The sequence below is a fragment of the Ips typographus genome, linkage group LG11, assembly GCF_016097725.1.
Source record: "Ips typographus isolate SLU linkage group LG11, UJ_Ityp_2.0, whole genome shotgun sequence".
Taxonomy (NCBI): domain Eukaryota; kingdom Metazoa; phylum Arthropoda; class Insecta; order Coleoptera; family Curculionidae; genus Ips; species Ips typographus.
The window spans coordinates 5,495,145-5,522,331 of record NC_138432.1 but is presented as its reverse complement, the minus strand read 5'-3'; the positions used below and the strand labels follow the sequence as shown (position 1 = coordinate 5,522,331).

The following is a 27,187-nucleotide window of genomic DNA, read 5'->3' as shown; positions in this document are numbered from 1 at the left end:
AACGTGTTTCCGAAGTATTATGAAAAGTTTGCCTAACTTACCACTTCCCGTCTTCTTCGTTCTTGTTCCTGTAACCTTTGCCTTTCACGGTCCGATATTCGATCTGAACCGGAACTTAGCGATCCAGGCGAACTGCTGCCTTCACCCGGCGAAGAACGGAGTTCTTCCACTCTTTGGGGAGGTACTGGTTTTTCTCGTTCTGCCACTGCTTGTCTGAAAACAAAATAAATTTATGATGTCTGTAGTCGAATTTATTCCAAATTATTTGTTTCTACTCCTACAGGGATATTGGTTCATTCCTTAACAGTTTAGAGAACGGTTGAACAAATACAGAATCCTAGACTTTCAGCAACTGTGCGATATGAAATAGACCAATTACAGCTAATCTTGAACGTAAACAAAGTAATTTGTTTGATTGTCATCCTCACTGACAATTGGCATCAAAACATTGCATTTTGGTTAATGTTTTGAGGCAATGAAAAAGCCGTTCAAGTTTCAGTTAGTGTTCAATTAAAGAATAAAAACATCTACTTTATTATATGATAAAGCAACTGATACAAACTTACAATTTACAATGAATCAAATCAGTTCAACACCTCAACCTAAAAGACGACGTTAATCAGTTGTCACTTGGTGACAATTCGGGACCGGTCAAACTTTGGCTGTCTCAAAAGTGATAATGTAAACACGGAAACGTTTCAAACATTGAGTGTTTATTTGTAGGAAATTTGGTAAGTAATTCCAATTAGTCGTAGAAAAAATTGTCTGTAAAACTCGGGCAAATTGTCCTCGATAGGGACATCTTATTAACCCTTGTTGTACAATATACTATTATAGTCTCTGTTCAGTGACTTCGGACTGTTGCGTCACATCCCTTATCTCATTTCATTCTCTCAAAAATCTGTGTTTTATAACATCGTACTCCCAACTATTGTCAGTTTGACGGTTCAACTAATGCCAGATTATCTTGATGTTTTTATCAGTTTTATAAATAAATAGCGTGAGTCGTTTTATATAGAGCAGTTCTGTGTCCAAAATGCCTGTCAGGTCAGGAAAAGGAACAAATCCTCATATCAAAACTATTTTCAGAAGTAAAAAGTGACTTGGAACACATTAATATTGCTAAACGCTGATTTCAGTGTACATTTTTGTTTAATAACGCTCCTTTTGTCCAATTCCATTCCATAAACTTCTAAATGCGAACCTAACCTAATGAGAACCTTGCCAGAGGCCTCTACAAGTGTCTTAAACTAACCAAAATTGAAGGTTTTGTGGTTTATGATCCTCTGTCGAACGGTTGATGTTAAGTTTCGTGAGTTGGATCATCAATGCCTTGAAATCAAACTTCACAGTAAAACCAACGTTTTGCAAAGTTTATTTTTGCTTCATCAGGGCAAGCTGTTATTTTTGATTCCGTAAAATGATTCGAATTTTATTACTGAATCGCAAGCGGAGATCGCAGAACGAATTCCGCAAAATAATTTTATACACTTTATGTGTTAATTTAAGTTTTAAATTGTAAATGAAGCAAAAATAAACTTTGCGAAACGTTGGGTTTACTGTGAAGTTTGATTTCAAGACATTGATGATCCAACTCTCGAAACTTACTACCAGAGCTCTCTAAATACTGCAAACCTTCTAGAAATTGTCAGAGGCTTCTAAAAGTGTCTTAAACCGTCCAAAAAGGGTTTTAAATTGTCAAAAGTTTCCAGATCCATTAAGAAAGTGCCAGTGACTTCTAAATGCTACTGACAATCTTCTAAAAAGTGCCAGAGACCTCTACAAGTGTCTTAGACCTTCCAAAAATTATTTTAAATTGTCAAAAGCTTCTGGATCCATTAAAAATGTGCCAGTGGCCTCTAAATGCTTATGAAAGATCTATAAACCTCTAAATGCTATTGAGAACCGTCTTAAACCTAACCAGACTTGTTTTAAATCGTCAGAGGCTTCTAAGACCATTTTCAATCTGCCAGAGCCCTCTAAGTGCTACTGACAACCTTCTAAAAAATGCCAGAGGCCTCTGTGTCTTGAATCTTCCAAAAATTGTTGTAAACTGTCAGATGCCACTAGAACCATCTTAGAAGTGCCAGAGCTCTCTAAATAATACTGCAAATCTTCTAGAAATTGTTAGAGGCTTCTACAAGTGTCTTAAACCTTCCAAAAATGGTTTTAAATTGTCAAAAGCTTCTAGATCCATTAAGAAGGTGCCAGTGGCCTCTAATGTCATGTTGAAATTTGCTAGAGACCTATACAAATGTCCTAAGGGCCATTTGCACCTGACTGTGACATTTTGCACATGACCTGTCACAGTTAAAGCATAATTATAAAGTGTAACATAGGGCGCCTTTAAATACATCGGTGCAACCCGTCATGAACCTTCTAAGAATTGTTTGATTGCTGATATACAAACTTTAATTTATTTTGACAATCAATCAATATCAGATTTAATCACCGACATACGTTTTTGCAGTATTACGCCTCAGATAATAGAACTGACAGTAAAATAAAAACAAAATGAAATACATCGAACTGTTTGAGAACTCCAATAACCTAAACTATTAAGCAGATAAACTGAATTTTAATATTTTACCACTCAATATCCTCAACTTCTCTTTAGTTTAGGATTTCGGGTACTTCCAGATGCGTTGAATTTAAGTTATTATTTATAAAAGAGAATATTTGCGGTCAACAATTTCAAGGTTTATTTAACTTACCTAGCTTTTTCTAGAGCTTCCTGTTCCTCCATTTCCCGTCTACGTTCCATTTCCTGTCTCATGCGCTCCCGTTCCGCTTGTTCCTTCTGCTGGCGCTTCAGTTCCAACGTTTCGAGTCGCTGTTTCTCGCGATCGGCCTTTTCTTTCGCTTTATTCTGGAACGCTTTGAAGCTATCCATTACCTGGGACAGATGCTAAATTATCACCGTATTAGATTGTTTTTTTGCTCTTCACTTTCGGGATTTGTATTAATAATTAAACTAAGACGAACACACACAGTTATCAGACAGACGGTAATCAAATCAGCTTTTATCATTTCTTTATGAGTGTCAGCCTTTTTTTTAGTTATTTCCATTTTACTTTTATTTCGACAGTTTTCTGACTGTTTACTCAATTCCATTCAAAACAGAGGACCATCTACAATATAAACCCAGTGAAAAGCCTCTTAGCAGAAGCTTAAAATTATGTAGGGAAAAAACATAAGATCACAGCATTATTTGATTACCTTCTTCTAATTCGGACAATCATTGCCAGAAGTACGTAAACATTATTCCTCTAATAGATTTACTAATAATAAATAACAATAATCTGATGCTTACCTGTTGTTTACTGCTATTTGCAGCCGAATTGCCCTGCGGCGAGTTTGCTTTTGCCAAAGAACTCCACGAGCTGGCGTTCTTCACGTCCGGTTTCACTTTAAATCCAGTTTGACCAGGCACAAAGCCTGGCATGGACGGTTTTTGATCAATCACGTTCAGTGGAGGTTTCTTGTCAGTTAATCCGAAAGCGTCCTGCGACTCGCTCTTGACCATCTCCTTCTTGATTTGGGAGTTGTTATGGTGCGAGGGAAGCGGGTCAAACAATGAGGGTATGGACATTTCCATTGGTAAACCTCCCATCGAGGACATGCCGTTATTGTTGGTGTTCATCGGAGCGTCAAACTCGTGTTTCATACTGTATCCGTTGTTTTGGGTGTGAAGACTCGGATGTTGGCCGTGTGGATGACCCTAAGTTGGATATTAGTTGATGTAGATGTTGAAAAAAATGTGTGAAATTTCGTAAAACTAAACGTTTAGTTATAAACAAATAGCCACACAACCATTATTAGTAACAAAAAGCGTCAACATACCAGTCCTACCTGATGCATCAGGCTTTGCATGTCTTGGTCCATATGTAAGTTGTGATGCTGCGTCATACCCAACGGATTGGGTGGTATACTACCTATAGGAGCACCTCCTAAGGGCGGTTTCACGTCTAAGCTACTACTGGTCAAGGAATTTCCAGGCATTCCTAAGTGAGAATGTGGCATGTTCGACATTACATTAACTCCAGGAATCGTAGGTTTAGTCTGTCAAAAATATCAAAATGTTAGTAACTTTGATTGTTGTTTTACAAGGGATTTAGGACACGAAAGGACAAATTAGTACAGGATGTAATAAAAGAACGGTTCAATAGGGACAACATCCAGTACAAACTCGCACCTGACTCATGGTGGTTGTCATAGCCAAAACAGGATCCATAGGGGGACCCTTGATCATCTCCTGTTCCAAATTGGCTAAACTCTCCTCCAAAGGATCGGCATATTGCATTCCACCAGATGCCAAAGGTGACAATACATTAGTCGCCTTTGGTTTATCTGGGGAGGGCATTACGCCCTGACCGGTTACGCCCGTCTTAACCACCCCTAAGGAGGGCTGCGCCGCAACCGGTGAAGGTATCGTGGGTGGTTTATCGCTAATCGATTGTTTTCGAACGGCGGGAGCGGCGACGGGAGTGGCTACTGCAGGCGGCTTAATGGGGGGTGACGGCCCGTTGGACGCTATCGAAGCAGAGGAGTGTTGAGGTGGAGCCGGATTTGATGGAGCCGAAACCGAGGCCGTTGTGATTGGTGGAACGATCGGTGCCATATTGGTCGGTTTTTGTGAGTGCAGTTGAATCACTGCTGGCGGCTGCACCCAAAATTAAGTCTCGATTTTAATTTTCGTCCATTTCTTATGCGGTTAGTATTAATATTAGGACAACCAATCTCGTAATTGTACCAGTGCAGTTTTAATTAGATATGATGCATTTACCATAATCTAGTTAAATAAATGGTTGATGAATATTAAATACCATTAATACACGGTTTAGACACTAGACAAGACATAAAGTGGAACCCAAATCTCTTTTTTTATGATGACTGGATTTAAAATCAATGAATTAAATGTGCCTTTCCAATAATATCCGCACATTAAGAACCAAAAAATAATGTGCATAATAAAGTTCTGATAATTCAATTAACTAACAACAATAGCTTAACTTCCAGTTTGGAAATCACTCAGGTGATAATTATTTACTGAATCTATAGAATCACTGTAAATTAAAGGATTAAAGAAAACTATGGTAATCAATCAAACTACGTTTACGATGCTCAAAAAGAGAGGGTTGATTTTTGAAATGTAGACTTTCTTGAATATAACCTGAAAAACTATGTATTCTGTAGGTTCTAAAGCTAGGATGCCAAATTGCAAAACATCAGCATCAATCATAGTCTGAGAAGAGTAATGATAATCTGTTATCTCGCTTATTTTCATTACTGAATATTCAGTTTTCAAATTAGAAATGCTTAAAGAGTAGTTTTAAACTTTTTTTATAATATGCAGTAAAATTCGAGTTTCAGACTGTTTAGTTCTTTGGAAACAAAATTCAAACTATCCTAGCTTTGAATATTAAGATTTTCCTAGTTCCTAGACTTGAACACCAAGAAGAGTTTTGACTATTTTCAGTATTACAAATGTTCTGGATTGTTTTCTGGTCCTAAAACGAGTTACCGACTCTTTATAGTCTTAAAAAAAGTTTCAAGTTTTGAAATACTAACTGAATGAATGAATGAAAGACACCAAATGGCAAAACCTTAAACAAAAACATCAATTATTATTGCTATACGCAAGATTTACAGCCAATTACAGCATTTTACACATGCACCAAATTTTGCAATGTGAAATCTTACTAGGTAAATTTACAGTCTTCCAGTTGGCATTTTACAGTGTATAATATTTTGAGTTTTTAAATATGAATAGCGACATAATTACTTACCTTCTGAATATCACTAAAGTACAAAACAACAGTAATATTTAGGATAACCGTTTGGTTTGCAAGATTGTGTAAAACTTGAAAAGCAAGCAAAATAAACTTGTAAACCAAACAATTCATAACTCACTGTCCAACTTGTAACCAATTGAACAAACTTTCGATTTTTTAGCTGACAAATCCCATGAACAATAAAGTAATACTAACCACTGTTTGGGGCATTGTGCTGTTATTGTTAACTGCAGGATTGGGAGATTTTTTGCAATTCGAGGTTTTCGCCTTTTTTAACTGCCTCGCGCTGGTGGTACCTAAAAAATTGCATTTGACTCAGTACCAGAGTATCGAATTGTGGACGAACACTGACTGCATTAAAACGACTGAGATGATGCCAACAGGTCTTACCGCTACCGCAATAATAAAAAAACTACCACTTATAATAAATTTAATAATAAATTTTATTTATATCAGACAAATGTGGGCTAACACTCTTATTGTATTCAGCAGTTAAGTTATATTACAAACTCGTTTTTTTTTTTTATTTAGTTAACGAACTGAAATCATTAGAAGCGAATACACTACATCTAACAGGCAAGAGGCTTTCCTATTAATACAAAACAGTGACTAAGTCAAATTTGTGGTGTTAAAGTCGTAATCATTTCTGTGTATGTACAAAACCCAAACCCAGGAGAAGCGTATATTCAAAAGTGAACAAAAATCCGGTAAATTGAAATAAGAAAATTATATTTGCAACATAATAAATCAGTTCGTACATTTAAAACTGTTTAAATAAAAAAGTATAAAAATGCGTCGAATAAACAATATATCTGAAGTGAGTGTGAACTTAAAGTGATAGTGAGAATCCAGTATGTATAACCATACTGTTTTTTTTTTAAGTATACTTTACGTACCTAATAAAATTGCAAATAAAGTTGAGTTAAACGTATTTAAGACTTAAATTTTAAATACATCTTACATAAAACTTGCTTTGCTGACAACTTCAAAAACTTACTCCAATAAGATCTTCCATGTACATTACATATTTATCAAAGACTTAGTGGTTACGGTTATTCAACAATAATACTCTTTTTGATATGAGTAGACACCAATTTTAAAGGACAGCAATTTAGTTTAATGTCCTAACGTTTTTTTTTTCTGATCGGTGAACCGTCTTGCCTGAGTGCAAACAATGTGAATGGTGGCCAGCAAACTGCGACCAGTACCTGCTGAAATTAACTCTACTAACCATACAGTTACCACTACTAAACTGATCTAGCACGTCATTTCATTGGAATGCCAATGAAACGCGCATCTATTTGACTGCGAGAATAGAGAAAAGCTCTACAGCCGCCACACACATTGTCTGCATTATAGATGTAGCGTTTTTGCATTTCAAATTCAACTTAACTAAACGACAAGTGTACTTATTGGTATTAGCGGAAACAAAATAGTTGCGGTAAGACCTGTATGGCTGGTACGTGCTGCATCCCAATCACTCGTATGCACTCAGAGCTGGTCCGGGTGAAAACATACAATTATTTCGTTTAAACTTACTGATTACGGATCCTTCCAAACAATCTGTCCGATTTATGCGATTTTCTGTTGCGCGCTTAGAACTAATAAATGATAAATAAATAATGGGAATGTAGTAATTGAAAGCGTTTACGAGATCGGTTGGAAGGATCTTGACATAAATTAGGATAGTAACCCATACAGCGGCTTAAACTAGCTTGGTTTTTTAAATCCCCACATGGTCCGTATACAGAATTAAGGCAAGTTTCTAAGAACATTTTTAAAGAAAGTCATGCGCGTTTTGGTGACACTTTTACGCAGCATTCATACATATAGTTTTCAGGTTTTTTTGGTACAATGTGTAAGTATACTGAATGAAAAGCAGCATTGGTTAGTTCTTCCTCTGAATTAATTAATCTGCTCATGTCGCCAACCCCTAAACACATATGCAGACAATCTTAATTTGCAAATATGGACTAATTAGAATTAGAAAACGACAATTATTATTAATAAAATAAAAAAACATTTCATTATCAAGATGAGTGCAAAATTAAACTTTGACTAAAGCAAATATGTTGATGATGATGTTTTTCAGTTGGGAGTGTAGGCTAAACCTGTTATTCAAAATATTTGAATTTACTGCTGGTATGCTAAATAGGAAGTTATTTTCTGGTGTTTTTACGCATTTTTGGTTTGTGTATGCACCTGCAACAGATAAATTGTAGTACGAAATTCATTTTTTAAGTGTGCTTTTTTGGAAATTTCTCTATTAAACTAATTTTAATGTCGTTATTTGCTTGAAACAAACTGTAGAATCATTGGAACCTGCTGTTAGGGAAAAAATTATATTGGATGCAAAAATAAACCTTAGCGACAAAGATTTATGATGTTTTATATTTAAGGTCGAAATTTGCTCAAATCAAACCAACAAGTTTACCGGATTTACCAACGTAAATTCAATTGTTGGTAATTCACGTTGGAAGTATATTTTTTCACTGTTTATACTAAATTAACAAAAGCTTTTTTGACTTGAAGTAATCCATCCATCCAAGTTTCAATGACAGTAGACAATTATTATTGTTTTATACAGAATGTTTTAAAAACAGTGCAAAAGTCAATTTTAGACAAAAAGTTGATGACTTTAAAGATACAGAGTGTCAAAGGTTACATTGGCTTCAACTTGACAAAAAAAAGGCCTTGAAAGTTTAGTAATTAAAGTGTGATTTTAGTTTTCATTTGTTAACCTAACCTAAGCTAAAAAATTGTTCACTTAGCTCAGTTGTTTCTTGAGGTTGAGAGTTTAAAAAAATCTGACATTGGCCGCATTCATAAGAACTCATCGATTAGCAATCGCTAGGCAAATTTCTTATGAATGCACTGACAAAAATCGATTACTGATTGAAAAAGCATTACTTTAACGTCATTTTGCTTATCGAACTCAAAATCTAATTTTTCGATTTGTTTTTATGAATGCGGCCATTTTGAAACTATATACATTTTTCAAGCCCCGCCATAAGGATCTGAGTTATTTGTGTGTGGCAATGTGTCTGTAAGACAACATTGCCATTTTCAAACAGATGATCACGTGACAGATAAAATGACGCTTAACTAGTGGCGTTCTTCTATAACATGGCAATTTTATTGGTTTCGGTTTTTAACAACCATCATCAATCTTATTGTTTTTTCTTGTGAATGCCATAGTAGGCTTTTAACTTTTTTAAATTGCTTTCGGTTGTCACGTGATCAATCTGTTTGCAACGTCATGTTCACTCTTTGTACATTGTTTCCATTGTCACTATACTGACGATTTTCTGATAACACATCATCGTAATCAGAAAAAAAAAGTTCAATTCCAAAATTGTTAATGCAAAATGGTGCTCATAAAATTCCACACCAAAGTGGTTGATGGTTGGCAAAAAAACCGAAACGTTTTACCTAAATTTTTCTATTCCCACGTTGTGCAAAAAGAAAAGTGACAATGCCAATGTGTCCCTTTTTATGGTGGAGTTAACGGACACCCTGTACACAAATTTAATTTAAAAATGTCAACTTTGAAATCATACATTCCTGGACTATAAAAAGAAATTAAAAGTGGTTTTTTGTGATTATTTCACCTAATTTAAGGTCTTTTGGTAAAAATATGTCCTTTGCTGTCCATTAAAACCCTTCTGGGGCAAAATAAAAGTGTGACAAAATTGCACTTTTGATCAATTTTCTGATTTTTGAAAAGTTGTGACCACTTTGTTAACTTCGGTTCAGTAAAACACATTTTTATTTGTCAAAACTTTGTCTAAACTGCTATGTTAATGATGCTAGTTTACTCCTGAGGTTGTATAGGAAATTGGCAACACAGCAATAATAACATTTAACAAGATCTGGTGTAAATTAACCTGAAAACTACACTTATGTAATGCCCGTTTTTTTGGCAGTATAGTAGTGAAAGTACGTAAATGAATACCAAAGCACTAGACTTTCTTTACAAATAAAAGTTCTTTCTTGCATAATTTGATCTCATAACATTTCAAATTCGCTTAAGAGGGTCTACTACATTTGTTGATGTAATACCTTTTAAAATACTTCTGAAAAAATTCAGAGTAGTTTTAAATTCTTGGCTAGTGTTTGTTTTTCAAACAATATCTAAAAATTTCAATAAATATAAATAACGAGACGTGTTTACTAACAAACCAATAAATAATAGAAGCAGCTAAGACTACATTAAAATATTTGATAGAGAAATCAAGCTTGAAAATCCCTAATTAAAATTTGATCGCGAAACTAGAAAGATGCCCTTCTATACCGGCGAGGAGGTTTCGGTCACGTAACCAAAGCCATGCACTTAATTCCGTGTATCAAACACCCGCCTACCACTAACTAAAAAAAAAAGTTGGACGAGAAAAGAATCACGGTTCGAAATGGCACTAAATCTCTATACAATCTGACCGGCTACATTATCGCTTATACTGATTTAGCTACTTAACGCAATACGATCATATTTACAAGGGGTTTTGACGCGATTTCATAACGCTGACAGCCTCGATCGGCCACTTGGTGGACTGCATAATAAATTATTAACACGATGAGTATTGAAATCGAGGCGGCTACGCTAAAGCAAATCGTTGCCGCTTAAGAAAACGCGGATTAATCGAAAGAGAGCGTCTAAAAGTTGATTCGGGCGCGTGCTAACCTGCTTCACTGTCGCTTGTATCGCTCGAGCTACTGCTCAACGATGATGATGAACTGTCAGTGTCTGAACTTGAACTGGAGGAGGACATGCGGCCAGTGCCTGCACCGGTAGGATCAGCTTTAGCGTCTGAAAATAATACGAAATATCTTAATATAAAAGTAAAGGAATTACATTGCAAAGATAACCGTCAAAAATTATTTCAATTACCCCAACAGGTATCAGACAAACACAGCTTACCTTTTTTAGGAACCTTTTTACTGGGTCCGATCTTGTGGTTCACGTCCAGCAATCGATCTTCGAGTTCCTTCTTTTTCTCGGCGATTTGTTCTTCTTTTGATTTACCGGGTAACTTTTTGTCTGTAAATTTAAATACGAACACTCAGTACTAAATAGACAATAGACCTGCAAGCAACCTGTCAAAAATAACTGAATTACACTTACTAAAAAGTATTTTTTTAATTTTGGTTATACAAAACATTTTTCAATTGTAACCCAGTTATTTTCAACACCACAAAGCTTTTTAATATAATTTGAACAATATGCGTATTAATTTGATAAGGTTGTAAAGCTCACAAATTTGTTCAATTTATATACAAAAATACACCAAAATGCGCCTAAAAAACCATTGAAACCTAAATAATATATCAATAGCACCAACACAGACCCAAATAATTAATCAGTACGACTGCGTCTTTTAATTCAAAAGAGTAGAAAAGCAATACCACACCAAATTGATAGTAGCACCCGTAAATTAGTCCATCACCCACCGAAAGTTACTTTAAGTGGCAATGTTTTGAAATTAAGCGTATCGTTATTTCGCATGCAATCGCGATGCCCACTGTATTTCAAATTAACTACCATGCTTAAAAAAAAATGTAGTTCCAATTACGTACGCCTGTCGTAGCACAACCAATGATATTTTTACATTTTAAAACCTAAATTTATTAACCGTAAAACGCGTAACAAACAAAAAAAAAATCGCGTTGTGCTACTCCGAAAAGTGGTCCGGCGTCCACAAACCGACGTGGCGGAATACGCAGACGCAAAGTAACGGAACTTACAGTAAGGCTTACGTGGCTTTTTCCTGAGACACGACGCTACGTAACTCTCCAGTTCACGCAACGTCGACGGTTTCAACGTTTCAAAATCGATTTCTATCTCGTCAGGATTGGAGTCCCTCAAAGACGGCTCTCTCGACTGGATTATGTGCACCACCCGGCCTAGTTTATCTCCTAAATATTCCAAAGAAAAAGCTGTTAAATAACCCCCCAATTAAAAAAATAAAATAAAAAACTGACCAGGCAATTTGTTAATATCCAATGACAACTGTCGTTTTTCGTCATACGACATAGGCTTGGCGCTGTCCTCATCCTCAGAATCGAAAGCGGATACGACCGGCACTTGGGCCTTTTTACGGCCTGGTCCAGCTCCTCCAGCCGCCGCTCCTCGACCAGTTTTAGTGCGTTTTGCTGGAGGACCACCTCCTGCGCTTCCCGATGGAGCTGCAGAACCTGGTTTTGGACCCCTGAGACCTGAAAAAAATACTTTTTGTGACGTTCTCGCAAGTTAACTGTGACTGAAAAACTTATGAACCAACAGGTATTTTACAAGGTCTGAAAGTATGGCAAAAACCACAGTAAAATGGACTGAACAATGTAAAATGTTTTACTTGTTTTTTTTTTGCGATAGATCCATTGCAATCCTTGTAATTTAACAATTATTGGTCACATCAATCATATTTTCTGATAAAGTGATAATGTGGCTAACTATCAAATGACGTAAAGTTTTCTCCATTTTAGTTCTAGCATTGGTTTGTAATTCTTCTATCTTCCAAACCATTCACCTTACAAGTGCATAATAAAATTTAACACCGAGCATAAACAGGTTTCCACTCACCAGTGAAAAGTGAGTGGAATTAAACGGACGTAAGTAAGGCCAAACAGAAGCTGTGCGTGCGACTGGATTTACTAAGCAGTGCTATCATTGATTAACTTTGGTATACTCTACTAGTTGAAATAGTTCTACTGAAGAGTAAATAAAGAAATATGCAAGGAATGTTATAAAAGATCTAGTCACATGCACTACAGACAGGGTTGTTGGACTGCAAACTTAAGACTTACAAAATGAAGCAAAATTTTGTCACATATTAGACAATCTAATCAGTAGAATATTTTAGTGAGTATTTCATTAGTGTAATATCAATATAGAGCTTGAAAACAAGATATCAGGTAATAATTACTCATCTTTACCTGAGTAAATCTTCTATCAGTGTTTTGAATAGAAGATTTACCCTTAAAATTCAACTTGAATTAAAATTACCTATTCATTGTAGAAATAATTGTTAGTAACTCTCTGAAATAATCACTTAACAATCAGAATGGGTGGGCAAGACTGTAAGCTATTTAAAGAATTTTTACTCAATATCCAAACCGAAAAACTTTGAAATTGCTACCAAAAAACATGCATCACTGAATTTATACAAGAGCGAAAGAAAATCATCACCAAGTGCCAACAACCGTGTCTCAACTCCTGAACCGGCCTTACCTTTACTTTTAGGTGTTTTTGCGGCGGCAACGCCACCCGATTGAACACCGCCCAACGCCTTTGGTTCGGGCGCCCCATCATCCGGCCCCATACTGTCTGGGGCGGTTGGCAATTGTTTACCGACTCCTACACCCACAGGTCCCATTGTTGACTTTCCGCCTATGTAATTTACTTTTAAATAACGCTCAATTTCAGTCCAACCAACGTGATTAAATAAACAGAAATTTAAAGAATTGTTGGCTCAATTTGACAACTTTCTACACGTTAATAAACTAATCACTACATGGTTATTGAACAAGTAATAATTAATATTAAATTCCCAATTTTCAGCAATATACACTTACCAGTACTGTTTGCCATTGCAGTCACGGGTTGTAACGGCCCTTTCTTAGTCTTTTCTTTCATTTTTTGTTTTTTCTTCTCCTTTTTCCGTTTTGTGCTCTCCTCCACCAACTTCCTCATTCTTTCCTGCATCGCCGTTAGCTGCAAATTGATTTCATTTAAAACGTTGTTCATTACAATTGCATGAAAGCTAGTGAGAAAAAGTAGAATCAGTGTTAAAAAGCTCGTTTTCAAACCTCACAGAAATCGGCAAAAAATTGTGTAAACTCATCACGAACATTCAGTTAAAACAAACCGGTTAGTAATACCTGACTTACCTCTTTTTCAAGTTGTTTCAACTGTTTGTTCCGCCGTTCCTCTTCGGAATCTTCGGTGTCGCTAGACGATTCCGAACTTGAACCTGACGAACTTGAATCGGGAGGAACCATACCGCTTAACCTGTTTAAAGGCTCGTCAGGAATTTTGGCGAATCTACACATGTTAACAAAACTATATTACTGCACTACTAACTGCGGTTCTTCACATCAAAAACTTACTTGACTTCAAACACGTCCTGTAGCTTCCGGGCCATAGCTACAACATCGTGATCAGAGGGGTTGTATTTGTAACAGTTGGAAAATATCAGCCGCACGTCCTGAGCGAATTCCTGAGCCGATCCGTACTCTCGACTGTCCATTTTCCGTTTCACAGTTCCGAGGTCCATAGGTTTTTTGATAATCTGGTGATAGTCGTGTAGTCCTAGCAGTTCAGCGTCGACCGGTTTGTAAAATGGCCACGCGTAGCTCTAAAAAAAAGTCACAAACAAACCAAAATCAGTATTTGTCCCGAATTAAAACAAACTTAAAATGTATTCTACACAGTGTTTTTTTTTTGTATGCTTACACAATGTTTTTTTGAGAAAAGGTCTTTTAGGATTTCATTACAAGCTTTGAGGCTGTCGTTCAACTTCTCTTTGGACTTTTGGGCGTGCACTCCTGATTGACCTGCCGGCGAGGCGGCCAGACCTGCGCCTGCCGCTGCACCGTAAGGTCCTAAACCATCTAATTCCTAAAATGACAAATAAGGTTAACTTTGGTATTCTGAAATTTTAGCATGTTTGAAAGACCAAACATTTCTTGCTGGATAAAAAGCAGTAAATTTACCTGACTACGAACGGGTTTTTTGATTTGCCGACCGGACTCCCTCCTTTTGGAGACTTTGCTCGCCGAAGATGACGAATTCGAATCGGCTCCTGACGGTAAATAGTCGTACGTCGTCGCCGGTGTCGTAGTATCAGCCTGTTTAAAAAAATATTTAATAAATACTACTACATCTTGATTTTTGGGTAATTACGTTATAAGAAAGGGAAAGAATTAAACTGACCTTTCTTTTAACGCCTTTTTTACTTTTGGCAGGTTGAGCAGGAGGTACAACGCCTAAAGCGGCAACAGAAGTGTCCAGAGCCTGGGGGACGTAACCAGGAGCGGCAGCCGGTGCTACTGGTTGGATTGGTGGTACATTGTTAGGGGGAGCTATCGTCGTAGTCGCCGTACTACCAGGAACTGTAGTTGGGGCCGCCGTCCCAAGTGATAAACCTACTGACCCTGTGGCATTTAACTATGAAAAAATGTCTGCAACAACCATAAACCGGCAACTAACCGGTAGTGGTTGCGATTGGGTTTGAAACAGTGGATGACACAGTGGCTGGCGGTCTGCCTCTGGAAGGGGCTACAGGCGAAGGACCTGCGCTCGATCGTCCCTTTTTACCTTTACCCCCTTTAGACTGAGTCTCAACGACGCATTCCTCTTTAGGCATGTCAGCCACTTTGGTTAGAAACACCTGAAATCCCATTGTAATGAACCAATCACCGTCTCCTCAGTATTTAATAAATACCTTCTCCAAGGTTTGTGCCATTACTACCACATCTTCACCAGGCTTGTTATACACATAACAGTTCGTAAACATTGTATTGAAATCCTGTATACACTCCTTTCCCGACCAATAGTAGTTATTATCCAAGCGTTTCTTTATAGTACCCAAATCCATGGGTTGTTTGATTATTTTGTGATAGTCCTGATCAACACAATACTGTTAGTACAGTTCACTGACAAATAAACAAGCGAAAACTTACTGGAAGATTTAATTTTTTAGCGTCTACAGGTTGTTGAAAAGGCCATGCAAAGTGGTGTTTCCAAACCGCCTTCAATACAGTCTTTTGCAAAAATTGCAGCTGGTTGGTAACCCTACCAGGCCTGCACAAATAGTCTGTGTTCAATTTACTCACTGATAGATTGCTAGGAAAAACAAATTGTTATTCTACGGGGAAAAACATTTTCGGCAGAATAAATTTGTTTTTCACAATGATGATTATGTGAACAAACCTAAAGGTCTAACCAGAAAGAAAATTAATTATGTGAGGTTTTTTAAAATACATCATCAAACTAAAAATGAATTATTATTCGTAAAGCCTATGGAAACACGTGAACGCAGTGTTGGTTGAGTGTTTGAACAGGGTCAAGTTAATTTTAAAAAGCAAAATCAGCTAATAATTAGTTGCAAGAAAAACAATTGGATAAATAGAAATAAATCTGCCGGTTTTTCCTAAAAACAACCGAAAAAGGTTTCAGAAATCCTTTTCAATAGTGATGATTTATAATTGATAATAGTCACATTCATAAAAGCCTTTTTTATGTTAAAATGTACCTGTGTGTATATGTGTTGTAATAAAAAAGATTTTAAAAGACCTTTTTTTGTAGAATTAGAACCAGGGATTGATAATTTGAAGATGGATATAGATGGATAATTTTAGAATTTTTTTTGTGTCATATAAAGGGGTTGATTGATATTTCGGGACATATTCGTATTTCGAAAAAAAATGTACATTCTTATAAATTACTCTGTATCTCCACGACTAATTTTAAGGAAATAAATCGAATTTAAATGTTTACTGGCAGTAAAATCAGTAACGTAGGACGGAGGTTAATACAACATTTGATGAAATTTGAATTGCACAGTTGAAATTTAAACACTGTCCTAATAAATTTGCAATAATTGTGGTTTTCACTACTTTACTGAAGTACTTACCACAGGCTCTGGCAAAAATTGTGTACAAATTAGACTCCCTATACTGAATTGCCCTGGATATGAACAACACCGCATTGCCAAACACAATACCCCATAAAAACGTTAGATAAACCATATTGTTTTTGCAGTAAGGCATGGAAAAATAGTAAGGTTTATACGAGCAGATTTTTCCTAACAGAGAAAAGTAATTGTGGTGCAAAATGGGAAAAATTTAATGGGGTTATAGGACAATAATTACCGAAAGTTTAGACGTTCTTATACTGCAGCAATATTGAGGATAAATCTAATAAAAAGATTCTAAGCTAATAAGCTATTAATAAAGCATTTCTGTTGTAGAAGTATTGTATAAAAAATTGTGTCTTTTTCGAAAACACCCCGTAATTCTTTTTGTGGACCAAAAATTAAAAAAAAACCCAAACATGTTGAGATATCAACCAAGCCCATGAAATGACATTAGAAAGAATGTTATAAAATTGTCATCTCAGCTATCAAGATAAATTTCCAAATCATTTTTTTTTATTTTTGAAGAATACAATTCAATCAACCGTAGAATTTTGTGAATGTGAGGAAACCCTTCCTCTGGAGCAGTACTGAAACACCTGGTACCAGCTGGATGGAGAAGAAAACCGAAGCTATCTGGCATTCTGGAAGAACAATTGCCAGAAACTGTCTGACAATTACTAGAAACTATCTGGCAACGCCAGAAACCATCTGACAATTTCCAGAAACTATATGGCATTGCTAGAAACTATCTGGCATTATCAGAAACTCCCTGACAAATGCCAGAAACTAACTGGCTTCCCCAGAAACTCTTCTTTACCTATATATTTGTGAAGAAATCACTTTTGAGGCAAAATGAGTGACAGTCCTGATTCTAGAAGAAATGGCCTTTCAAAACCGTTTGTGTTTATTAAATTCGGCTAAGGCATTTAGGAGATACAGGCTGTTAAAAATGGACGAAAATTTTGCTGTATCGAATTTTTCCGTGAACGGTTTAATTGCATCTATTTTCCAGACAAAATTTTAATGTATTACAGAACCCCCATTACATACATATGCTTTACTAATAATAAAATCTTTTATTCGCAATAATTTCTTTCTGACAAAATCTTTCATTCTAAAGGGCATTAAAACACACATACCTGTCTGGAGGAGGTATAACTAAAGGCTGTACAACTCCATTTACGGGTTCAACAGCAGGATCGTTCCTTGGTGGAGGTTCGCGGTTGTCCCTCGCCATGGTGGCGGCGGATTGGGCAGGGGCGGCGGCAGCCCCGTTACCTGCTGCGGCTTGTTCGTTCATTTTACCAGCGTTATTTTGGGCAGCGGCTTCAACTTGTTGCATTGCCTCACTTTAGCTGCTGCAAGGGAACAATTACAAACATTTTGAAGTGCAAATTTTATTGGTAGAAGATGAAACAAGATTCAGAAAGTCAAGATTACTATTTATGCCAAATAAATTTATTATTAATATCACAATCTACATAAAATAACTGTTTAGTACTTTATAGAACGATTTTTTCAATCAATCAAAATCTGTGGACCTCAATGTTATGCTAGATGCTAAATTTGTTATTTTTCTCAAAAAATGTTTAAATAAAAGTTGTAGAGCACATCTTTAGCGATGTGTTTTTGTATTTTTACAGAAAGTGCATCAGAAAATACAGTACATTCGAACGGTAAAAACAAAACATGGATTATAAAGTAGACAATGTTCTTACTCTGCAACTTACCAATTTAACCACGTGGGTCTATCAAGAACTGGTCCAGACAGAATGCAAAAGAAATATCCCATGCTTGGGATGGGGCTGCATTAAGCAAAAGTCATGGTATCTTGTTTCTGAAATACAATAATAATGAATTAGTCAAATAGTTGGAGCTCAACATATTTTATGAAACTAACAAAATAAACTTCAATTAAAGTACCATACAGCTGATTTTGCTGCAGTCAACTGTCTTTTTGTTAGGTAATAGAATATTATTTAAGTAAAGTACTAATAATTATAGTGCCTACAATATAAAGTTTTCTGTTTGGTTCTATGCTTTTAGTCATTCATATTTCTATGTTTTCCAATAGAAGAGAAATTAAACTTGTCACAGGATTCAGGATTGTTTTTTAGTATATTTTGGTTTGCCAGAGGTGCAATTTTAAATCTTTCCAGTAAGAATTTCTTCATTGCAACCAGTGGTTTGCAACTGAATTCATAAGTACCAACTTTAGTTTCTTTTCTGCATAAAACTACCACCTCTTAATTATTCTGTTTTTTTTTTTTACATTTGCCTCATTCAATATATTGTGGTTGACATTTTTCTCTCAAAGCATTGCATATAAACATTTACACTTTACACACACCCAGAGTGATTAACTAAGGAAAAAGAATAAACCCACAGTTCTTAAAGGCTTGTGTTTCCTGGTTGACCAACTTTTGTTTAAACCACAAAATTTACATTTTTCCAACTTGTTACACATACTTACCAATGTCAATATGTGGACATAAATGCACTTATACTATTTATGGTCACACGTTGACATTGAATTTGGACTTTTGTGTCTAGATTCTGCAAATATTTCAGTTTGTGCTTGATTCTTCAATGTGCACACAGCAATATTGACTCCATTTACTCAAAAATGAATCACTTTATGATACCAAAACAATTTGTGTTACCCTATAAGAGATAACCTAAAAATGCAACAATCATAATGATTATTAAGACTGACTTGCAACAACAAAGTGGGTAGACAGTTAAGATTAGTAACAGGGATCAGCATTACATGGTGCATTTTGTATTATTGAAAGGGCCTTAAAGAAGTATACAGCATCTTCACCATGGAGATTAGTAACATTTTGGTAATACAAAGCAAAAATCATCATAAACACAAAATTAATGGTCCCCCCAATGTGGTAATTTTAGTCTTGTTTTATGGAATGACTCAATGGAAAACACAAGGTTATGGATTGTAGCACATAAAAGAAATCCTTGCAGGTAGGAAGAAAGTCTAGGTACACTAATGAAGCTTTTGTCTAATTTGGCGCCACACCCCCCTTTCTACCAGAAACAATGAGTTTGCATCACATTTTCGCGTTGTTTTGTAAGCTAACCTTCAAATGAACGTAGGAAAATGCTTAATTTTTCCTGTGACTGGGCGTCACGTAGGAGAAAACTGGGCCCGAATCGCGATTGTTTTCGTTTGGGAGAGAGAAGTTTTGGAGGCAATTTCTCGCGTTCTGGACAGGAAAAGTTGCAGTAAAATGGGTTTTGAGGTGAAGATAAGACCTTGGCAACGATATTTTGTTGGAAGGTGCAGACGGTTATCCGGATTATTCGCGATATGCACTAGGACAACGGTTGTTTCTACACGATCGTTTCTATTGGTTTTGACGTGTTTAACGCGGGAAAGAACTATTAACCTTTTACTTACCGGAAAAATACGTACAGAAATACATCGTTAAAAATCTAATTTTCGAGGAAATGAGCCCAGCGAAAACAGAAATTCATTTCTGAAACAAATTTTCAACATGGCGGGCACTTACGTTAGCCACTGACGAGAAGCTCGCCACTTTAATCACTTTTTTTACACTAAACTTAGCACCTTGTCTACAAATAAAGCCATTTTCAGTAAAACGAAACTCTAAACTAAGCGAAAAACCATTACCTACGTATTTTCTCGATTAATCCACATAAGAATTACGAAAAATACGGAGCCACAAAACACACTCCACTTAGCACGGACTCGATTTACACGCTTTTTGACGGGCCGCCGTGATGGCGGCGTCTAGCGTATGCTCCGCTTAGCCCAAGTCGAATTTGACGAAAATTGGTCGAATTTACTTGGGAAATTGCAAAAATACTGTCAAAACGCCGTTTTAGTTGTGATTATTAATACAAAAACGTCGTAAAATACGGTTTTTACCATAAACCGTTTCCGATGGGTCTAGATCGGAAATTAATGGCTCGTACAGAGCTCCTTGTACATGGCCTCCCCAACCCGACTATTTACCACAGTTTACCGGCCAAAATTCCGTCTGCCGTGCTAGATTTTCCGTGTCGAATTTCTCAATTTCTTCTTTAATTTTCTGTGCCCGCTTTTCCGCGGTTTTCTTTCCAGATTTATACCGTGACTGTAACGTTTGGAAATCATTTGTTTTTCAATGTCGTTTCGTCGACTTCATAACGTTTCGAAACGACCATTTCTTTAGGTTTAAAACGGACCTTTCGAAGCAGTTTTAATGGGTTTTCTCAAATTTCCCGCATTTTGTAATGCCCGCCGGTCAATTCCACGTGAAATTGTCGATTTATTTTGCCGAAATCCAGTGAAAATTCCTTTTCAATTCACCCCGGCCGGTGGCGTTTCGTTTGACAGGCGCCTGCGCCTTGACGTTTGTTTTGACTTTTTGACATAAGGTGGCGCGATCGAGAAGCTTGACAACGCCCGGGATATTTAAATTTGTACAGGACCGGACAAATTTTATTGTTGTGCTCCAGTGCAGAGTTGATTTACATTTTAATTAAATTGAGTCAAGATTGAAATATTTAACCAACGAGTGTATTAATCGCCAATTAATATAAGAGTTGGTTACAACATTTTTCCGTCCACTGTGGTCTAATAATAAACGTTCATTATCCTAAAAAGTTTGAAAAAAAACGAATTGTCAGTTGTATACACAACACGGCAAACTGAAATCATAGGCACCGTTGACAATGACAGTGACAGTTAGTTCTGTCGTTAATCTATTTCTCTCTGTTTAATATAAATAAAGAAGGATGGAAAAATACTATGAGAGTATTTGGTTGCCTATGAAAAATCGTGCATTGATGGGACTCATTAATTGAACGATTTTGCATTCGTTATCGTCCATTAAATATTATTAAATACTTGAAATAATAACAGCAAACCTAGCTGCAGTAAGCAAATATGTAAATATGATAGTAATGATGGGGCGTATCTACAGGGGAAATCAAACTAGATTACGGTGACGTCACAAAAGTGCCGACATCTTTAATCAAATCAATTGACGTTTTGTTGGTTTGGTAGCGCTGTTGCCAGCTCTATAGACCAAATTTATTTTTTTTAATTAAGATTCAGGATGACTTTTAGAGGACTTTGACTTACAGTTAAACGTTAAGCTGAAGGTTAATTACTTAGTTAACTGAGCCTAAGCTGCCTACGTAACCGTTAAGACAACGTGGACAAAAAATGTACGTTTATAACAAATTTTATATGTTTCTTTTTAAATGTGGTAGGTTTATCAACAAAGGGGTAATGTATAAAGAATTGTCTAATTTAGAAGAAAAAAAATATATATATTTTGTACTCAACGACTAAACATAAAGCAGGTAAACCCATATAGACTAAAATAATTGTTTATTTTTTATGTTATGTTACAATTAGGGGAGAAAGAAGAACCATCACCAAGAAATAAATTAATACTATAAGCAAGTTAAAAGCATTAATTAAACAATAACTACTTACAAAAATCGTTCTTATAATCCTTAACTTCGCCATGGCGATTTGAGTGATACAGAGTGTTCAAAATGTACTTTTTTAAGAATTTATCATATACAAAACTGAGGACACAACGCGACAAGTCACTGTAAGACAAGTACTTTCAAACTGAACGTTATAAAATGAAAAATAAATGGTTTTGTGCATGCAAATAGACAAAGATATTTACGTTTTATGGTACTTCAGGTAAATTTTTGGCAAAGACTTATCTAGAAATTCCGTCTGGGTCTTCAATGGGGCATCTCATAAAAGAATGGTTTACAACCCATCATAAAACAAACCTGTAAAAATTACCGTTTAGGTTAGTTTGTACACGTGGAAAGTGTATTTGTTCTTATTTTTGTAATTTTTTATAGATTTGTTGCTGATTAGTTATTTTACATTTTGAGTTACGTAATGATCGATTTTACCACACCAGTGCGATAATAATTGATTTTTCCGTACTAGTGGGGTAAATCACCGTAAGAGTACAATAAGACAATCATTCTCCCACTAGTGTGGTAAAATCTCTTATTACGTAACTCAACGTTAGAGTTAATTACATTTCTGTGATGTTCGTTTGTTTACAGCAGTAAATAAGCGAATGTTAATTAGAGTGATTTAAAAAAAAATTACAAGTGAATAAAACATTGTTTAAATAGTTGCTAAACGTTAAATAATGGGACAAAATTTAATAAAGTGGTTTTTGGTTTAAAAATAATAAACATTTTCTTAACAGGAGATCAAGCAAAAGAAACTTACCAACTTCAATTCTCAATTCAATCCTTATATGTTATTTCAATTATTTAGTGATACAAAAAGTGTTAAAAATGCATACAAGACCGTTCACATCATTCACGGAAGATACGCACAGCAAAACTGAAAGCTTTGCAGAAATTCTGCCCTTATTTGCGTTTTATGGCCTTTCAGGTAAATTTTTAGGATAAAACTCACTGGGTCTTCTTTCATTTTCAACTATTTTTTGGCATCTCATAAAACTTTATGGAATTACTCGTCCAAGTAACCAGGGTGAGTTACAGGTAATAGTTATACAGGGTGTCTCAGCTAAATATTTGTTGATCAGAAAATGACCCAAACTTTTGCTATATTACGGTCCAACGACGTTGTTTTATATTCCGTTGACTTAGTTAAAAATAATGGATTAACAATATGTATACAAGTTGTTTGAGTGAATAAATAAGTTTAAATCACGTGTTTTATACAAAATTTTATTAAACATAGAAACATCTTATATTAAAAAATAATAATATTCTATTAATTTTGCAATCCCTTTTCGGTTTTCTTTGTTTTGTAAAAATGCTGTCTGAATGCTTTGAATTGTCAAAACACAAGCAGAAAGCAGTTTTAATTTTTTTAAAGTGTCAATTTAATTTTTTTTAAGTTAAAATACTTTTTGCTGTCTTCGAGTAGTCAAAAATGCTACCTGATGCTTTCGTGAGTTAATGTTAATAATGTTCCAAAATTGTCAAATTAAAGACAGAAGTCTTTTCGTTGTTTTTACATAATATACATTTAATGGCTTTAAATTGTTAAGTTCATGTCATGATGCTTTTTTTTGTCTGAATTTTGTTTTTCTGTATCAAAAAGTGTATTTTGTTTATAACGATTTTGTATGTAGATTGTACAAGACTACAAAAATTCATATAAATTTTTTAATCTTAAATGCTTCCAGGTCTAAATGATTGCCCATAAGCACCATTTCTAGGAAAAAAATTATTATAAAAACGTGCAAAATAATTTATTTACATTTATTATTTTTATTACATTTACGAATACTAATAGTATAACAACCAATAAATAGCCCTACAACCCGACTAACTGCTTTTTTCCCTAACATGAATTACGTAATTAATTCCTGGAGGCAATCCAGGAAATAACCTCTCCTGCCTGACTCTCCTTCTAGTCTCTCCTTTGGCACTACGTCTATGGAGATTACCAACACCTTGGTTTTCTAGCTCCTTTTTCTTGGCGTAATACAGGCTTAGGTCCACACCAGGATGCCCTCTAACGCTGTAATCCAGAAAACTGACTGCAGTACTTCCTGGTGTTATGGGAACATTAACACTGCTACTGTAAGGGAACTTCCACGTGTCTAAAGGGATAGCGTTGATTGATTGAGGTGCAGATTTCCATGTTTTTGTGGTAGTGAATGGTCGTGGATATGAGTATTTGCCATGCCTAGAAGGTTTTTCGAAATAGTGGATTTTAGAAGGTAAGTTCCAGGTTTTGGTTGAGTGACGGCCATTTCTATGAGGATAAAAATGTGGTTTGCGCTGTTTTACTGATGGTTGAGATGGGGGTTTATTCCAGGTATTGACAGGAGTTTGTAAGCTGTTACTTGAAGAAGGTTTTTCCTGTTCTTGCAGGTGAATTTCGTATACTGCCGGGACTTTGACCACTTGGTGCACTTTGGTTGCTCCTTTGAGGATTTTGCTGATCATTTGCTGCAAATCTGCTACACTTGGTTTATGTATGTCGTTCACATCGTAACTTGGTGCTGCTTGAACGTTGTCGTTACGATCTTCTGGTATTAAAGTCCAGTTTTTAGATGGATTCCCATAAACCACTTCAGGTGCGGAGTTAACAAAAATTTGAGGGTGTGCAGACTGATGATTCATGGCCTTCCAGCTGCTAGGAGTAGGCATAAGTTCATCTTGCATTGAATTGGTTGAGTTTACTGAAGATTGCACTCCATAGTTGGCACTGACCACAAAACTGTCACTTTGACCACTCAAATATGAGGGAAAAGCCTAAAATACTCAACTTGTGGACAATGGATTTTAGAATGTAAACTACTCACCGTTAAATCACCAACTAAACACAATAGCACATAAGAGAAAAAATAAGCACTAACCATCTTCTCGACGGTCACTAAAGCATTAAAGTTGCAAATAGCGTAAGCACGGTGATTAAACTGTATTTATACTGAAATCAGTAATTATTACGTTTTTGAATCAAAGTAATATACTTTCACGCGTTTGTGTAAAGACGCGCTCATCAACTGGTGCTTAAAATTCTGTACAAGTGAATAAATTGTTCTTTAAAAGTTTAAATTGGTTTCAGTAGATGAATCTTAATTTTTTTTTTAACTTGAAGACGCTTTAGAAATTAAATTGTTGTGATAACTTATTCAACATTGTTAGATACTTATTGCTCGAGAAAAATTGCTATACTTAAGAGCCTTACAACTACACAACAACCCACTACAGGGTAATTTATTGAATTTTGAACCCCCAACTCACCTATTTTTCATTTTATCAAAAAATTGCGAAATATGATTTAATAATTATGTCTACTTTATTCCTAGACAATCCATTCGTATACAAAGTGTCCCAAATTTGAACAACAAACCAAACTTACAATTTTTTAAACGAGATGACCCATTTTTTGATAGAAGGAAAAATAGAGGAGTTACAGGGATGTTTAAAATTCAATAAATCACCCTGTACATACAACCGTTCATTAAAACTTTATTACGATCAAATGTTTATAGAAATTTGAAATTTTGGAATTAAGAGGAATTTGATGCTTGCCAAAGTTTAAAAATATTTTCATCTTTCTGTCAGTCTGTCTGTCAAGTAGATGTCAACCTGTATGATATTATATTTTTTTAACGATTTCAAATATTTTTCATGTAACATATGAAAAATATGTGTATGATAGATCTGAAAAAGTTTATCTCATTCTGTTTAGGAGTTATGACAAAATCTGTCAGCACTCGCTAAAATAATTTTTTAGAAAAATTGGGCCACTCTGTATATATTGTAAATTCTGCGATTCTAAATAATTCAACATACACAAAATAATCGACCGTTAAAAAACTCGTTAGTATTTATTAACGGTCAACACGTTAATGAGAAGGGAAAGAACGATTTTATGAACATCTGCCTGAGCTACAGCAGGGCGTAACGAATAAGGTAAAAGTTTTGCTGAACTAGGTAAAGTGTAAAATTGGCCACTAATCTAGTTTGGTAGTTGTGATTCAATGATAATTTACTATTTAATTATCCCCATTATAAAAAGTTAATAGAGTAACTAATCTACAAAATGTTTACCATAAACTTCTGCATAACTTAACATCATCAGTAATATTTTGTTGTATAGAATTAAATGCCCTACATACACTCATCAATATAGTTGTTATATTTCAATTTAACAACACTGCATATTTATAAACAAATTTCTGCTATTTGCAAGATTTGTTGCTTATTATGCGTTATATTCAACAGAAGTGTACTAATTGGCGCACACAATTTATATTTGATGTTCGGGTTGTTTTATTTTAACTTTAAACATGCTTAATGCAATTTACTTTTACCTGTTTTGTGTATTATTGTTTATTTGTAGTTCTACAGCTTTGTTTGATGACGGTAAGGATTTTTTCATAAATATAAAAAACTTTCTCAAAGATGTAAATAACTTACATGCAATCTCAAATGTCGAGTGTCAGGCACAGATTTAAAATGGTTACAACAATTAAATAAACTATTTAAAAAAGAGGTGCTTAATGGTGACCATCAGGTTTTGAACTAAATTATACATCCACCAAAATACGCATATTCAAGATAAGAAGTATAATAGGTAAATGTTTTGTTTATTTATTATCGTTTTTAATGTGCATTCTTAATCGATCATTAAAATTTTCTTCAAGTTGTTCACTGATTATCTACGTTTCTTAGTAATTGATTATTTACTTAACAATGGTTTTACTGTTTTCTTTAATATTTTGCAAAAAAAAATCTATAATCACACACTGTTTTAGATTACGATTTAACATGTAAGGGAAAAACCTTCAAAAACGTCACCCTAACAGCCTACTACCCCGACTACACTGATTCAGACCAAGAGTATGGATATGAAGACAAAAGAGGAAAAAAGTTGAAAACCCTACAAGTAAAATATAAAAAGAAATTTCCTTCAACTTTAAAACCAAATTCTTACAGGACTACTTGGATGACAGGGCTGATTACGTGACTCTTAGCATGGATAGCAACCTGGGTATCCCTTACGGTGCTAAAGTGTGCATTCCGGAGTTAAACGAGCATTTTGGTCATCGAATTCGACTGGAAGTTCGGGATTCTTCCTACGATTTGTTGGGTCAGGGGTATGCAAGGGCTGATATCTGTGTCAGAACAGAAATAGACAGCTACGACAGTACAGTTAATAGAGAAATTACTGTGGTTTTTCTTTAATGATTGTATAAGTAAATTGTTATGTTGTGCTTTATTTTAAATAAACCTTTACTTGAAGAAAAA

At 35.3% G+C, this 27,187-nt stretch overlaps 3 protein-coding genes and 1 non-coding gene across 23 annotated transcripts in view; 1 reads left to right on the top strand and 3 right to left on the bottom strand.

Moving 5' to 3' along the window:
- The window catches only part of LOC145735986 (bromodomain-containing protein 3-like), a 27,364-nt gene extending 882 nt beyond the window's left edge, over nucleotides 1-26,482 (bottom strand). The window contains exons 1-24 of one of the 20 annotated variants that reach the window (XM_081990168.1): nucleotides 20,082-20,257; nucleotides 19,848-20,023; nucleotides 18,160-18,266; nucleotides 17,569-17,787; nucleotides 15,474-15,636; nucleotides 15,236-15,415; nucleotides 15,001-15,181; nucleotides 14,725-14,945; nucleotides 14,505-14,639; nucleotides 14,245-14,409; nucleotides 13,899-14,146; nucleotides 13,680-13,851; nucleotides 13,365-13,503; nucleotides 13,021-13,179; nucleotides 11,775-12,008; nucleotides 11,538-11,708; nucleotides 10,714-10,833; nucleotides 10,477-10,602; nucleotides 5,991-6,091; nucleotides 4,196-4,663; nucleotides 3,844-4,062; nucleotides 3,314-3,721; nucleotides 2,715-2,908; nucleotides 42-213 (exon numbers count right to left, since the gene is read on the bottom strand). In XM_081990168.1, the coding sequence (XP_081846294.1) occupies nucleotides 42-213; nucleotides 2,715-2,908; nucleotides 3,314-3,721; nucleotides 3,844-4,062; nucleotides 4,196-4,663; nucleotides 5,991-6,091; nucleotides 10,477-10,602; nucleotides 10,714-10,833; nucleotides 11,538-11,708; nucleotides 11,775-12,008; nucleotides 13,021-13,179; nucleotides 13,365-13,503; nucleotides 13,680-13,851; nucleotides 13,899-14,146; nucleotides 14,245-14,409; nucleotides 14,505-14,639; nucleotides 14,725-14,945; nucleotides 15,001-15,181; nucleotides 15,236-15,415; nucleotides 15,474-15,636; nucleotides 17,569-17,771 (4,179 nt within the window). In that variant the 5' untranslated portion in view covers nucleotides 17,772-17,787; nucleotides 18,160-18,266; nucleotides 19,848-20,023; nucleotides 20,082-20,257. Of the gene's footprint in view, nucleotides 1-41; nucleotides 214-2,714; nucleotides 2,909-3,313; nucleotides 3,722-3,843; nucleotides 4,063-4,195; nucleotides 4,664-5,990; nucleotides 6,092-10,476; nucleotides 10,603-10,713; nucleotides 10,834-11,537; nucleotides 11,709-11,774; nucleotides 12,009-13,020; nucleotides 13,180-13,364; nucleotides 13,504-13,679; nucleotides 13,852-13,898; nucleotides 14,147-14,244; nucleotides 14,410-14,504; nucleotides 14,640-14,724; nucleotides 14,946-15,000; nucleotides 15,182-15,235; nucleotides 15,416-15,473; nucleotides 15,637-17,568; nucleotides 17,788-18,159; nucleotides 18,267-19,527; nucleotides 19,551-19,847; nucleotides 20,307-20,426; nucleotides 20,779-26,356 lie in introns of those variants that run through there. The other 19 variants (XM_081990167.1, XM_081990171.1, XM_081990172.1 and 16 more) reach the window with 19 other exon arrangements.
- Nucleotides 13,566-13,641, bottom strand: LOC145736129 (small nucleolar RNA SNORD36). The gene has a single exon (XR_014179836.1). It is a non-coding gene; the product is annotated as a small nucleolar RNA SNORD36 (small nucleolar RNA).
- LOC145735332 (uncharacterized) lies at nucleotides 23,656-24,979 on the bottom strand. The gene is made up of 2 exons (XM_081989175.1): nucleotides 24,733-24,979; nucleotides 23,656-24,682 (listed from the first exon to the last, which is right to left on the bottom strand). Exons 1-2 carry the CDS (start codon nucleotides 24,787-24,789, stop codon nucleotides 23,747-23,749), a joined length of 993 nt encoding a protein of 330 aa, XP_081845301.1. The 5' UTR covers nucleotides 24,790-24,979; the 3' UTR covers nucleotides 23,656-23,746.
- LOC145736017 (uncharacterized) lies at nucleotides 26,141-27,187 on the top strand. Its single transcript, XM_081990230.1, has 3 exons — nucleotides 26,141-26,302; nucleotides 26,695-26,825; nucleotides 26,876-27,187. Exons 1-3 carry the CDS (start codon nucleotides 26,227-26,229, stop codon nucleotides 27,122-27,124), a joined length of 456 nt encoding a protein of 151 aa, XP_081846356.1. The 5' UTR covers nucleotides 26,141-26,226; the 3' UTR covers nucleotides 27,125-27,187.

Excerpts from the sequence above, each read along its gene's own strand:
- LOC145736017 (XM_081990230.1), top strand. The coding sequence starts at position 26,227 with ATGCTTAATGCAATTTACTTTTACCTGTTTTGTGTATTATTGTTTATT. Across the intron at positions 26,303-26,694 it reads TACAGCTTTGTTTGATGACG|ATTACGATTTAACATGTAAG; the intron begins GTAAGGATTTTT and ends ACACTGTTTTAG. Across the intron at positions 26,826-26,875 it reads AAAAGTTGAAAACCCTACAA|GACTACTTGGATGACAGGGC; the intron begins GTAAAATATAAA and ends AAATTCTTACAG.
- LOC145735332 (XM_081989175.1), bottom strand. The coding sequence starts at position 24,789 with ATGGTTAGTGCTTATTTTTTCTCTTATGTGCTATTGTGTTTAGTTGGT. Across the intron at positions 24,683-24,732 it reads GTTTAGTTGGTGATTTAACG|GCTTTTCCCTCATATTTGAG; the intron begins GTGAGTAGTTTA and ends TGAGTATTTTAG.